The sequence below is a fragment of the Salminus brasiliensis genome, chromosome 1 (assembly GCF_030463535.1).
Source record: "Salminus brasiliensis chromosome 1, fSalBra1.hap2, whole genome shotgun sequence".
Lineage (NCBI taxonomy): Eukaryota > Metazoa > Chordata > Actinopteri > Characiformes > Bryconidae > Salminus > Salminus brasiliensis.
The window spans coordinates 99,061,559-99,076,558 of NC_132878.1; the positions used below are offsets into that span (position 1 = coordinate 99,061,559).

At 47.7% G+C, this 15,000-nt stretch overlaps 1 protein-coding gene across 1 annotated transcript in view; it reads left to right on the plus strand.

The window, feature by feature from the left end:
* The first annotated feature begins 10,119 nt into the window (after positions 1-10,119).
* ethe1 (ETHE1 persulfide dioxygenase) overlaps positions 10,120-15,000 on the plus strand; it is a 13,335-nt gene continuing 8,454 nt past the window's right edge. The window contains exons 1-3 of the mRNA XM_072692623.1: positions 10,120-10,619; positions 13,075-13,219; positions 14,782-14,930. Coding sequence (XP_072548724.1) covers positions 10,500-10,619; positions 13,075-13,219; positions 14,782-14,930 — 414 coding nt within the window. The 5' untranslated portion in view covers positions 10,120-10,499. The remainder of the gene's footprint in view (positions 10,620-13,074; positions 13,220-14,781; positions 14,931-15,000) is intronic.

Genomic DNA, 15,000 nt, shown 5'->3' on the forward strand with positions numbered 1-15,000 from the left:
CGGCCGTTCGGACACCCAGGGGCAGCTCGTTCCACCACTTTTGGTCAGGACAGAAAAAAGCCTGGACGCTTGTCTTCTGCGGATTTTGAGGGATGGCGGGTCGAGCCGAGCCGTACTTGTAGCTCGAAGGGCTCTTGGTGCGGATCGGCTTTTGACCATTGCCATCAAGTATGGAGGGGCTGGTCCGTTCTTGGCTTTGTAGGCCAGCGTCAGGGTTCTGAATCTGATGCGGGCAGCAGCTACAGGAAGCCAGTGGAGAGAACGCAGCAGTGGAGAGAACGCAGCAGTGGAGTGACATGGCTGAATTTAGGGACATTGAAGACGACCCGTGCCGCTGCATTTTGGATGAGTTGCAGGTGCCTGATGGTGCGCAGAGGGAGACCAGCCAGGAGAGAGCTGCAGTAATCAAGTCTGGACGTGACGAGAGACTGAACAAGCACCTGGGTGGCCTCTCTAGAGAGGAAGGGTGGAATTCTCCGGATGTTGTACAGGAGAAATCTGCAGGACCGAGTTACGTTTGCAACATGACTTGAGAACGATAACTGATCATCCATGACTACACCAAGGCTTCCAGCTTCTGTTAAAGGAGTGACCAGTGAGTTCTCAAAGGTGATGGCAAGATCATTTTTTGATCCAGCAGTTCCCGGGATGTACAGCAGCTCCGTCTTGCTGGGGTTGAGTTTGAGGTGGTGAGCCGCCATCCAAGAAGAGACGTCGGCGAGGCATGCTGAGATACGGGCAGAAACCTGTGTGTCAGACGGTGGGAAATAGAGCATGAGTTGAGTGTCAGACTGCATCAGACTGCAACAAACTGCATCAGACTGCATCAGACTGCAACAAACTGCATCAGACTGCATCAGACTGCAACAAACTGCAACAGACTGCATCAGACTGCAACAAACTGCATCAGACTGCATCAGACTGCAACAAACTGCAACAGACTGCATCAGACTGCAACAAACTGCATCAGACTGCAACAGACTGCATCAGACTGCATCAGACTGCATTAGACTGCAACAGACTGCATCAGACTGCATCAGACTACATCAGACTGCAACAAACTGCAACAAACTGCAACAAACTGCATCAGACTGCATCAGACTGCATCAGACTGCATCAGACTGCATTAGACCACATCAGACTACAACAGACTGCATTAGACCTCATCAGACTGCATCAGACTGCAACAAACTGCATCAGACTGCATCAGACTACATCAGACTGCATCAGACTACATCAGACTGCATTAGATTTTTACAGCGGTCGTGAATGGAGCCAGACTTTTGTTGCCATGACTACAACACAGATACAGCCCATAATTTATCTCCTATCCAAACCCACCAGTGCAGCTACACGAGTCTTCTGAGTTTTATATGGAATGATGATGATGATGATGATGATGAACAGCTCTGACTGGGGGAGCTTATCTAGAACCTCCACTGTAGAACAGCTCTGACTGGGGGAGCTTATCTAGAACCAAGCGTTTCACACCAAACCCCTCAACCCCCCACCTCTGGATTATTAATTATGCACACACCTCTCCAATATGACCTAAACTCAGCCCTCACTGACTTCCACTGACTTCCAGCTGCTGAACAACCCTTTCGGCTGCTCCCGGTCGGAGACGTGCTCGACTAATGAAGAAGCAGATTGCTAGAATAATTAAATATGTAAATTAGCTGAGTTTAAACACACAGGGGAAATCCCGCCCAGCTGACCGTCGAGAGGGCACTAATGTATATCATTCTCTCCTCCAGCAGGGGGCGTCCCACCACAACCTGCCCACTGCCTGTCCACCATCTAATCCCATTCCACTTTCACATTTAGCCCCACCTTCTTTCTCTTCCCCGCCTCCTCCCACAGCCCCGCCTCCTTACCCTGCTCCGTCTCTTCCCACAGCCCCGCCTCCTTACCCTGCTCCATCTCTTCCCACAGCCCCGCCTTCTTTTGATCCCCCAACTTTTTACACAGCCCCATTTCCTTTCATTGCCCCGCCTCCTCCCACAGCTCCACCTCCTGTTGATCTGTCACCACCTCCCACATCCCCACCTCTTCCCATAGCTCACCCACCACTCTCGGACCCTCCTCCTTTTGCTGCCCCGCCTCCTCCCACAGCCCCACCTCTGCTCTCGGTCCCGCCCCTGGCAGTAGTATCTCCTTCAGTGCTTCTGACCCAACCCCCAAACTCCATCTCCCAGAATTCCTCTGGCATAGGTCAAGTGCACTTCCTCGTTAGTCTCCATGACTCAGCACCAGTGTTTACGCCCCTTTCACTCTCCTTTGAAAACCCCGCCCTCGTTCCTCTCAGCACACACCTCCTCACCCCTCCAGCTGCCACCAGCTGTGCTCAGGTAACAGGTGTGTCCCTGTCCTCCTCCATCACCCCTCCTGCTCCTCCTCCAGACCCGCCCAGCGTCACCCTCTCACCTGTGCACGGTCAGACGCACCCTGAGAGCGCCTCAGCCGGTCAGGGGGAGGTTCTGTCTGTGGAGGGTTCAGCTCCAGCAGGGGGCGCTGCCCTTTCAAAAGACACACCTGAGGAAGAGTCAGGTACAGATCAGTCCTCCACTTCTGCACACAGCGCTGCAGCCACTGCACCACAGTTAAGACATTACAGCAGGGGGCAGTGGTGCACAGCGGTCAGCGCTCCGGGCTGTTGAGGACAGGGTTGTGGGTTCGATTCCCGGGCTTGACAAGCTGCCGTTGTTGGGCCCTTGACCCTCTCTCTGCTCCCCGGGCGCTGGAGTTGGCTGCCCACCGCTCTGGGTGTGTGTGTGCTCACTGCCCCTAGTTCACTAGTGTGTGTGTGTGTGTGTGTGTGTGTGTGGAGAGGGTAGATGGTGGATAAGAGGTTTTGGTGTGTATTGGAGCTTCATCTGTATGAATATGAATGAACAGAGGTAATAAGTTAATGGGTGCTGAAGAGGGGCTGGGTGGGTGTGTCCTGTCTGTGTGCAGGTTCTCCTGCTCAGGCTGCGGGTTCCTCTCGCCTGCTCTTAGCTTCAGCTCTGATCTTCATCCTCATCATCATCACTGTCGCCACGGCTGTAACAGGTGAGTTACCTGTCTGTCAGCAGCAGACTAACAGGAAGTGACCAAATAACATCCCACCCTCCTCTCCTCAGTGAAGCTGCTGTGGTTTCCAGCCAGACTGCAGGACAGCAGCGCCCCCTGTGACGTCAAATGGAACTGCAGCTTCACCTCAGCCCCGGTACACTCAGAAAAGGTTCCTGTCAATCAAACAGTCAACATCTCAGGAGGTATAATCAATCACAGAGTCCACGGTTCTACTGGCCCGATCTACAGACTCACATAATCAATCACAGAGTCCACGGTTCTACTGACCCGATCTACAGACTCACATAATCAATCACAGAGTCCACGGTTCTACTGACCCGATCTACAGACTCACATAATCAATCACAGAGTCCACGGTTCTACTGGCCCGATCTACAGACTCACATAATCAATCACAGAGTCCACGGTTCTACTGGCCCGATCTACAGACTCACATAATCAATCACAGAGTCCACGGTTCTACTGACCCGATTTACAGACTCACATAATCAATCACAGAGTCCACGGTTCTACTGACCCGATCTACAGACTCACATAATCAATCACAGAGTCCACGGTTCTACTGACCCGATTTACAGACTCACATAATCAATCACAGAGTCCACGGTTCTACTGGCCCGATCTACAGACTCACATAATCAATCACAGAGTCCACGGTTCTACTGGCCCGATCTACAGACTCACATAATCAATCACAGAGTCCACGGTTCTACTGGCCCGATCTACAGACTCACATAATCAATCACAGAGTCCACGGTTCTACTGGCCCGATCTACAGACTCACATAATCAATCACAGAGTCCACGGTTCTACTGGCCCGATCTACAGACTCACATAATCAATCACAGAGTCCACGGTTCTACTGGCCCGATCTACAGACTCACATAATCAATCACAGAGTCCACGGTTCTACTGGCCCGATCTACAGACTCACATAATCAATCACAGAGTCCACGGTTCTACTGGCCCGATCTACAGACTCACATAATCAATCACAGAGTCCACGGTTCTACTGACCCGATCTACAGACTCACATAATCAATCACAGAGTCCACGGTTCTACTGGCCCGATCTACAGACTCACATAATCAATCACAGAGTCCACGGTTCTACTGACCCGATTTACAGACTCACATAATCAATCACAGAGTCCACGGTTCTACTGACCCGATCTTCAAACTCACATAATCAATCACAGAGTCCACGGTTCTACTGACCCGATCTACAGACTCACATAATCAATCACAGAGTCCACGGTTCTACTGACCCGATCTACAGACTCACATAATCAATCACAGAGTCCACGGTTCTACTGACCCTACTCTCTCTCTCTCTCTCTCTCTCTCTGTGTCTCTCTGGGTCTCTCTCTCAGACTGTGTGTCACTGGTGGGAGCAGGGGGTCCTGCCGTGCGGATAGTTGGGGGTTCAGTGGCGGTGGAGGATCAGTGGGGGTGGCAAGCCAGCCTCCACTGGAGGGGTCAGCACGTTTGTGGAGGGGCAATAATAACCCCCCGCTGGATCATCACTGCCGCACACTGCTTTGTAGAGTAAGATCAAAAGATTCACAGAAGATCAAATGATTCATAATAGATACTAAATCATTCCTGGTGGGTGCTGATTGATTAATTGAAGGTGGTGCTGATTGATTAATTGAAGGTGGTGCTGATTGATTAATTGATGGTGGGTGCTGATTGATTAATTGAAGGTGGTGCTGATTGATTAATTGAAGGTGGTGCTGATTGATTAATTGATGGTGGGTGCTGATTGATTAATTGATGGTGGATGCTGACTGATTAATTGATGGTGGGTGCTGACTGATTAATTGATGGTGGGTGCTGATTGATTAATTGAAGGTGGTGCTGATTGATTAATTGAAAGTGGTGCTGATTGATTAATTGATGGTGGGTGCTGATTGATTAATTGATGGTGGATGCTGACTGATTAATTGATGGTGGGTGCTGATTGATTAATTGATGGTGGGTGCTGATTGATTAATTGAAGGTGGTGCTGATTGATTAAATGAAGGTGGGTGCTGATTGATTAATTGAAGGTGGTGCTGATTGATTAAATGAAGGTGGGTGCTGATTGATTAATTTATGGTGGTGCTGATTGATTTATTGAAGGTGGTGCTGATTGATTAAATGAAGGTGGGTGCTGATTGATTAATTGAAGGTGGTGCTGATTGATTAAATGAAGGTGGATGCTGATTGATTAATTGAAGGTGGGTGCTGATTAATTGATGGTGGGTGCTGATTGATTAATTGAAGGTGGGTGCTGATTAATTAATTGATGGTGGGTGCTGATTGATTAATTGATGGTGGGTGCTGATTGATTAATTGAAGGTGGGTGCTGACTGATTAATTTAAGGTGGGTGCTGATTGATTAATTGAAGGTGGGTGCTGACTGATTAATTAATGGTGGATGCTGATTGATAAATTGAAGGTGGGTGCTGATTGATTTATTGAAGGTGGTGCTGACTGATTAATTGTAGGTGGTGCTGATTGATTAATTGATGGTGGGTGCTGACTGATTAATTGATGGTGGGTGCTGACTGATTAATTGATGGTGGATGCTGACAGATTAATTGAAGGTGGTGCTGATTGATTAATTGATAGTGGTGCTGATTGATTAATTGAAGGTGGTGCTGATTGATTAACTGATGGTGGGTCATGATTAATTAATTGAAGGTGGGTGCTGATTAATTGATGGTGGGTGCTGACTGATTAATTGAAGGTGGGTGCTGATTGATTAATTGATGGTGGGTGCTGATTGATTAATTGATGGTGGGTGCTGATTGATTAATTGAAGGTGGGTGCTGATTGATCAATTGAAGGTGGTGCTGACTGATTCATTGATGGGGGGTGCTGATTGATTAATTGATGGTGGGTGCTGACTGATTAATTGATGGTGGATGCTGACTGATTAATTGAAGGTGGTGCTGATTGATTAAATGAAGGTGGGTGCTGATTGATTAATTTATGGTGGTGCTGATTGATTTATTGAAGGTGGTGCTGATTGATTAAATGAAGGTGGGTGCTGATTGATTAATTGAAGGTGGGTGCTGATTAATTGATGGTGGGTGCTGATTGATTAATTGAAGGTGGGTGCTGACTGATTAATTTAAGGTGGGTGCTGATTGATTAATTGAAGGTGGTGCTGATTGATTAAATGAAGGTGGGTGCTGATTGATTAATTTATGGTGGTGCTGATTGATTTATTGAAGGTGGTGCTGATTGATTAAATGAAGGTGGGTGCTGATTGATTAATTGAAGGTGGTGCTGATTGATTAAATGAAGGTGGATGCTGATTGATTAATTGAAGGTGGGTGCTGATTGATCAATTGAAGGTGGTGCTGACTGATTCATTGATGGGGGGTGCTGATTGATTAATTGATGGTGGGTGCTGACTGATTAATTGATGGTGGATGCTGACTGATTAAATGATGGTGGGTGCTGATTGATTAATTGATGGTGGATGCTGACTGATTAAATGATGGTGGGTGCTGATTGATTAATTGATGGTGGATGCTGACTGATTAATTGATGGTGGGTGCTGATTGATTAATTGATGGTAGGTGCTGATTGATTAATTGATGGTGGGTGCTGATTGATTAAATGATGGTGGGTGCTGACTGATTAAATGATGGTGGGTGCTGATTGATTAATTGATGGTAGGTGCTGATTGATTAATTGATGGTGGGTGCTGACTGATTAAATGATGGTGGGTGCTGATTGATTAATTGATGGTGGATGCTGACTGATTAATTGATGGTGGGTGCTGATTGATTAATTGATGGTGGGTGCTGATTGATTAATTGATGGTGGATGCTGACTGATTAATTGATGGTGGGTGCTGATTGATTAATTGATGGTGGGTGCTGGTACGAGAGGGCTGCAGTAGGAATAAAGGCTGCGAATGCTCGGCAGATTCAACATGATGTTGGAGTCGGATTGGCAGGTGGTGATTGATACGATCGTGGTGACGCACGGCAAGCGCTACAACACCCTGCGTATTTACCCCCACCCGAAGTTCTCTGAGGACACCAACGACTATGACCTCAGCCTGCTGCTCACGGACACAGACATGAGGATGGGAGGTGGGCATGACCACATTGCTATACAGATACCTCTACAGAACTGCAGCTGTGTGACAGTTCCTGCACTGATGGGGGCGTGTTTTGCAGATGGTGTGCGGCCCGTGTGCCTGCCTGGTTATAAACAGACATTTCCAGCTGGTTCCTCCTGCTGGGTGACCGGGTGGGGCTACACACGTGAAGGAGGTAAAACCATAAACACCAGCTCCACCCTCACCATTATACACCTCTGAACCACCGACACACAGACCATTCTCCTGGCTTCTCCATGATTAGCTGACAGTAGAGTTCTACACCACAGCCGGCCACAATAAAGACAATGGGCAGACAGGGCAATGGGCAGACAGGGCAATGGGCAGATGGGGCAATGGGCAGATGGAGCAATGGGCAGGGGTAGTCCAGTGTGTATTATAATCTGCTGTAATCTGCTGTAGCTGCAGAGTACGGTCGATTACCACTGACCATCATTTCAGCACCTTTCCCTGAATTTGAAAGAAGGGAACGCACTGGAACACACTATTCCCTGGAGCAGCAGGCGAGCAGACGGACCGCTACCCCTGCTGACGTGGGGGGTAAAACCCCAGACTGTGGAATGTGCAGAATACCTGCAGTACTGAGCTCTCCAGATAAACTTCACTCCTGGTACGATATTCTCCCAGTCTGAGCTGAACTCTGCTCTCTCACACCTTCAGCCTCACACTTCAGCACCTGCCCTTTGACCTCCATTATCTGCAGATACGGTGAGATACGGTCAGATACGGTGAGATACGGTGAGGGTCGTGTGTTCAGTGATGTGTTGTCATGGTGGTCTGTGGTAATCGGCCGTACTCTACAGGTACAGATAGACTATCTAAGCGCTGTCGATCCTCTTTAAGGGATTTTTAAAAGCAGTCTGCTTAACTCGACCCAGGCATCGGTCGCCATGACTACAACACACCACTTCCCTACTACCTAGAACAGCTCTGACTGGGGGAGCTTATCTAGAACCTCCACTGTAGAACAGCTCTGACTGGGGGAGCTTATCTAGAACCTCCACTGTAGAACAGCTCTGACTGGAGGAGCTTATCTAGAACCTCCACTGTAGAACAGCTCTTACTGGGGGAGCTTATCTAGAACCTCCACTGTAGAACAGCTCTGACTGGGGGAGCTTATCTAGAACCTCCACTGTAGAATATCTCTGACTGGGGAGCTTATCTAGAACCTCCACTGTAGAACAGCTCTGACTGGGGGAGCTTATCTAGAACCTCCACTGTAGAATAGCTCTGACTGGGGAGCTTATCCTCTGATAATGATGCTGTTCCTGTCTGCAGGTACTGTGTCTCCCCAGCTGCGGCAGGCGCTGGTGCAGGTCATCGATCAGACCATCTGCTCCAGTCCGTCCGTCTATGGCTCCTACCTGACTCCCAGAATGCTTTGTGCTGGGAGCATGGAGGGAGGCGTGGATGCTTGCCAGGTATGCTGCAGTGAGACAGATACCCACCCGGGGGCACGTTTACCTGGTTACACAGCGTGTACGTCTTCCCTGCAGGGCGACAGCGGGGGTCCTCTGGTGTGCCAGACGGCCGATGGAGAGTGGAGGCTGGCAGGAGTGGTCAGCTGGGGGGAGGGGTGTGGCCGACCCAACAAACCAGGGGTCTACACACGTGTCTCTCAGCTGCTGCAGTGGCTGAACCAATACATACAGGTACACCAACCAATACATACAGGTACAGTAATGAATACATACAGGTACACCAACCAATACATACAGGTACACCAACTAATACATACAGGTACAGTAACTAATACATACAGTTACAGTAACTAATACATACAGGTACAGTAACTAATACATACTGGTACACCAACCAATACATACAGGTACACCAACCAATACATACAGGTACAGTAACTAATACATACAGGTACAGTAACTAATACATACTGGTACACCAACTAATACATACAGGTACACCAACCAATACATACAGGTACAGTAATGAATACATACAGGTACACCAACTAATACATACAGGTACAGTAACTAATACATACAGGTACACCAACCAATACATACAGGTACAGTAATGAATACATACAGGTACACCCACTAATACATACAGGTACAGTAACTAATACATACAGGTACAGTAACTAATACATACTGGTACACCAACTAATACATACAGGTACACCCACTAATACATACAGGTACACCAACTAATACATACAGGTACACCCACTAATACATACTGGTACACCAACTAATACATACAGGTACAGTAACTAATTCATACAGGTACAGTAACTAATAACTGGTGCACCAACTAATACATACTGGTGCAGTAATGAATACATACAGGTACTGGACTGTAATTGTGCATTTTGCTGATTTTCTGGCTGTTTCAGGATGCAGACCCGGCGAGGACCGACGGAGCTCAGGACGACACTCTCTGATCAGTTTTTTATTCATTTTATCAAATAAACACTAGTTTTCTCAAACTGACTTTAGTGTTATTATTATTATTATTATTATTAATATTATTATTATTATTAATATTATTATTATTATTATTATTATTATTATTAATAAACAGACTGTGAGACGGGTTTTGAGTCCTAAGGATGTGATGGTTCTGTTTTGCCGTGTCGTGGTGGCGCTCACGTAGCTCACCCGAGTGCTGACACGCTGTGTGTGCTGCGTTCTAGCTAACTGCAGTAACTGGAGAACCTTTGTTAGCGCAGTATGAATCTGGCCAGGCTGAGCGGTTCCTCTCCAGGCTGGACGCTGCAGTCAGTCACGGGGAGCCTCTGCACTGACCCCTCCACCTGCACTGACCCCTCCACCTGCACCTGCACTGACCCCTCCACCTGCACTGACCCCTCCACGGGTCTAACCTGTCTGCAGCGCCTTCCCGCCACCAGGGGGCGGCAGAGCGCGCTCGTGCTGTTCGTGCTGCTCTACACGCAGACTAAACAAACCGCTTCCGTGTGGTGATGTGAGCGTGCACGCGCATTCCCAAAATCAAAACAGACACCAAACAGACAGACAGACAGACAGTCAGACAGTCAGACAGACAGACAGAACATCTGAAGTAAGACCACACACCCCTAACCCGAGCTGCAGCTCGCGCGTTTGGCCGCGTTTGGTTGGGGGGAGGGGGGGGGGCAAGGTCGATGACGTCGGAGCGGACGTTGCTCAATAACAGACCAGACCAGACGCCCCGCGCGCTGTTTCATTCGTGACAGTGCACGAGCTCAGGTTCGAGCTGTGAACCGGTTAGGTCTGTTCTGCTGCTGGACGGGTGCGCGCGTGTGTGTGTGTGTGTGTGTGCGCGTGTGATCAGATATGGGGTTGAGGATGACATCGCGCGGGCTTAAAGCCGCCCTGCTCGCGCTGAGCTGCAGGAACACCGGATTGAGAGCCTACAGCGCGCGCATGGAGACCAAAGGGCTGCTCTTCAGACAGGTGAGCTTACCTGAACCTTCAGCCTCACAGCGCTCACCTGCAGAGACCGGGGAGGGGGAGGGGCGTAGAGCTGCTACTGCTCTCAGGTAACCTCGAAATTACGTTAAATAACGTTAAGATGACGTCAGCGTTGACGTCATGAATCAGGCAGAAGCGAAACTGCTAAAATAACACGAGTTCTCCTGCAGAACCGAGAACCTTTTGAGTGTGGTTCTTCGTGAGAAGGTTCTATGTAGCAATAAAATGGTTCCACTGTTATGGATCAGGGAACTGGTTCTTCAGAGAAGGTGGTGGTTCTGTGGTTCTGCCTTGTGTCTGAATGTGTAAATGGTTCTTTTCTATGATGGAGAACCTCTTGTACTGTAGATAGGTTCTTTTTTACACTTTCTGTGTTTGATCAGAAATGGTTCCACTATCAATATCAGTTAAAGAACCGTTTCAGTAGAACAGTTTCTGATAAGGTTGTAGCCGGGTTCTTCATGGGTTCTTCAGTAACAGCAGTGGTTCTACATAGAACTTTGATAACCAAATAAAAAAACCTCTGGTGTAGGGTTCTTTTTTGCCGTTTGATACGGTGTCAAAACAGTTCCACTGCTGTTCCTAGTGGTTTTATCTAGAACCATGTTTAATGTGTTCACCTTTACAAAAGGGGGCCTTCAAGGGTTCCTCAGTAAAGACAGTGGTTATACATAGAACCTTGACCATAAAGAACCATATGAATGTGTACATTCTTAGAACCTTTAAGAGAGGGTTCTACTGGATACATATTCTGCCACTCCCCCTGTCACTCTCCCTGCCACTCCCCCTGTCACTCTCGCTGTCACTCCCCCATCACTTTCCCTGCCACTCCCCGTCTATATTACTGTCAGAGTTCACAGCAGTTCACAGGCCCTAAATTAGAACCCTGAGGCACAAAATATGCTAAATGAAGAGACTGTCAAATTCGATCTATTTATTTATTTATTTATTTATTTATTATTAATTAATAATTTCATTACGTTTCTGCATTGATGTTCATAACTGAGTCATAAAGCAAGAGTTAAAAGATCAGGAATCAGGAATTTTACTGATAATGAACATTTTTTTAAGTTGAAACTACAGTATGAATATCATTCAGGACAGTGAGATTCAGGACAGTGAGATTCAGGACAGTGAGATTCAGGACAGTATGATTCAGGACAGTGCCATTCAGGACAATGAGATTCAGGACAGTGAGATTCAGGACAGTGAGATTCAGGACAGTGAGATTCAGGACAGTGCCGTTCAGGACAGTATGATTCAGGACAGTGCCATTCAGGACAATGAGATTCAAGACAGTGCCATTCAGGACAGTATGATTCAGGACAGTGCCATTCAGGACAGTGAGATTCAGGACAGTGAGATTCAGGACAGTGCCATTCAGGACAGTGCCATTCAGGACAGTGAGATTCAAGACAGTGCCATTCAGGACAGTATGATTCAGGACAGTGCCATTCAGGACAGTGCCGTTCAGGACAGTGCCGTTCAGGACAGTATGATTCAGGACAGTGTCATTCAGGACAGTGTGATTCAGGACAGTGCCATTCAGGACAGTGCCATTCAGGACAGTGCCGGTCAGGACAGTATGATTCAGGACAGTGCCATTCAGGACAGTGAGATTCAGGACAGTGCCGTTCAGGACAGTATGATTCAGGACAGTGCCGTTCAGGACAGTGCCGTTCAGGACAGTATGATTCAGGACAGTGCCATTCAGGACAGTATGATTCAGGACAGTATGATTCAGGACAGTGAGATTCAGGACAGTGCCGTTCAGGACAGTGCCGTTCAGGACAGTATGATTCAGGACAGTGCCGTTCAGGACAGTATGATTCAGGACAGTGCCATTCAGGACAGTATGATTCAGGACAGTGAGATTCAGGACAGTGCCGTTCAGGACAGTGCCGTTCAGGACAGTGCCGTTCAGGACAGTTTGATTCAGGACAGTGAGATTCAGGACAGTGCCGTTCAGGACAGTATGATTCAGGACAGTGCCGTTCAGGACAGTGCCATTCAGGACAGTGAGATTCAGGACAGTGCCGTTCAGGACAGTGCCGTTCAGGACAGTGAGATTCAGGACAGTGATTGGCTGAGGAGAAGCAGAGGAAGCCTATTAAATGTATGCGTGAGAGCACTGCCGTCTCAGCTCCCGCCCTCCTCTGGTATTCAGGGTCTACGTGCGGTTCTGCGTTCCGCTGTGGGGCGTGTTTACACTTACTGCCTCAGCATCCCCAAAACAGAGTGACTCCGGTCAGCTGCTCCGTCACTCAGTCCTATAGTGGGCAGAACCACAGGCGGGCGGCGCGTAACCCGATCCCCCCCAGAAACAATGTACAGAGGAGTAAAGATAAGGCCAGGGAGGAGCAGTGTGTTTAGCTGACTCACTCTGACTGTCTGTGTGTGTGTGTGTGTGTGTGTGTGTGTGTGTGTGTGTGTGAAGCTGTTCGAGGCTGAGAGCTCCACATACTCCTATCTGCTGGCAGACGTGGAGAGCCGCGAGGCCGTGCTGATCGACCCGGTTCTGGAGACGGTGGAGCGAGACCTGAAGCTGGTTGACGAACTTGGCCTCAAACTAAAAGTAGCCGGTAAACAAAACTCAAGTTCCTCAAGGGTTCTTCAGGAAAATCTGTGGTTCTACATAGAACCATTAGAATCTTTTCAGTTAAAGTGTTCCTTTGTATGATGGAGAATGCATGAAGCATTATAGAGCGCCCTCTACACTTTCTGTAGTGTATTACAGTCTGTCAGAATGAGCGTGTGGATCATATAAACATTATAGAGCATTATAGAGCGCCCCCTACTCTTCCTGTAGTGTATTACAGTCTGTCAGAATGAGCGTGTGGATCATATGAACATTATAGAGCATTATAGAGCGCCCCCTACTCTTCCTGTAGTGTATTACAGTCTGTCAGAATGAGTGTGTGGATCATATGATCATTATAGAGCATTATAGAGCACCCCCTACGCTTCCTGTAGTGTATTACAGTCTGTCAGAATGAGCGTGTGGATCATATAAACATTATAGAGCATTATAGAGCGCCCCCTACTCTTCCTGTAGTGTATTACAGTCTGTCAGAATGAGCGTGTGGATCATATGAACATTATAGAGCATTATAGAGCGCCCCCTACGCTTCCTGTAGTGTATTACAGTCTGTCAGAATGAGCGTGTGGATCATAAGAGCATTATAGAGCATTATAGAGCGCCCCCTACGCTTCCTGTAGTGTATTACAGTCTGTCAGAATGAGCGTGTGGATCATATGATCATTATAGAGCATTATAGAGCGCCCCCTACACTTCCTGTAGTGTATTACAGTCTGTCAGAATGAGCGTGTGTATCATATGAGCATTATAGAGCGTTATAGAGCGCCCCCTATGCTTCCTGTAGTGTATTACAGTCTGTCAGAATGAGCGTGTGGATCATATGATCATTATAGAGCATTATAGAGCGCCCCCTACACTTCCTGTAGTGTATTACAGTCTGTCAGAATGAGCGTGTGGATCATATGAGCATTATAGAGCATTATAGAGCGCCCCCTACGCTTCCTGTAGTGTATTACAGTCTGTCAGAATGAGCGTGTGTATCATATGAACATTATAGAGCATTATAGAGCGCCCCCTACGCTTCCTGTAGTGTATTACAGTCTGTCAGAATGAGCGTGTGTATCATATGAGCATTATAGAGCATTATAGAGCGCCCCCTACGCTTCCTGTACAGTCTATCAGAATGAGCGTGTGGATCATTGTAGAGTTACATACACAGTGAAGGTGGATTGGTGGACACTAGCTGTCTATGACTAGACTCTATATTTGATCTTAAAACAATGTCACTTTATGATATAATATTTTTTTTTTTGTCAGTAAGAAGTCATGGATTGCTCCTCTGGTTAATGCTGACACCGTTTCTGAAATCAAAGCCTCAGTCAGGTTCAAAGTCACTTAATATGTCGTAATAACTGACTAATAAATGCACTTTGCTTTTGATGATGGACGCAGGTTTGGCCTTTAGAACCGTTCCCTTTCTCTTTATCCTTCACTCTTTAACCAACAGCTACCACAGTACCCGGCAGACTGTAATACACTACAGGAAACGTAGGGGGCGCTCTGTAACGCTTACTAGTTTTAACTCCCTCCTGTTTCCTCCTCCAGTGAACACACACTGCCATGCAGACCACATCACAGGCACGGGGCTGCTGAAGCAGAGGGTGTTTGGGTTAAAGAGCGCCATCTCTGTTCACAGCGGAGCTGCTGCAGACATCATGCTGGCGGAGGGAGACTCCATCAAATTCGGGCAACAGGTTGGGTGATAACACCTTAATAACACCTTAATAACGCCTTAATAACACCTTAATAACACCTTAACACCGT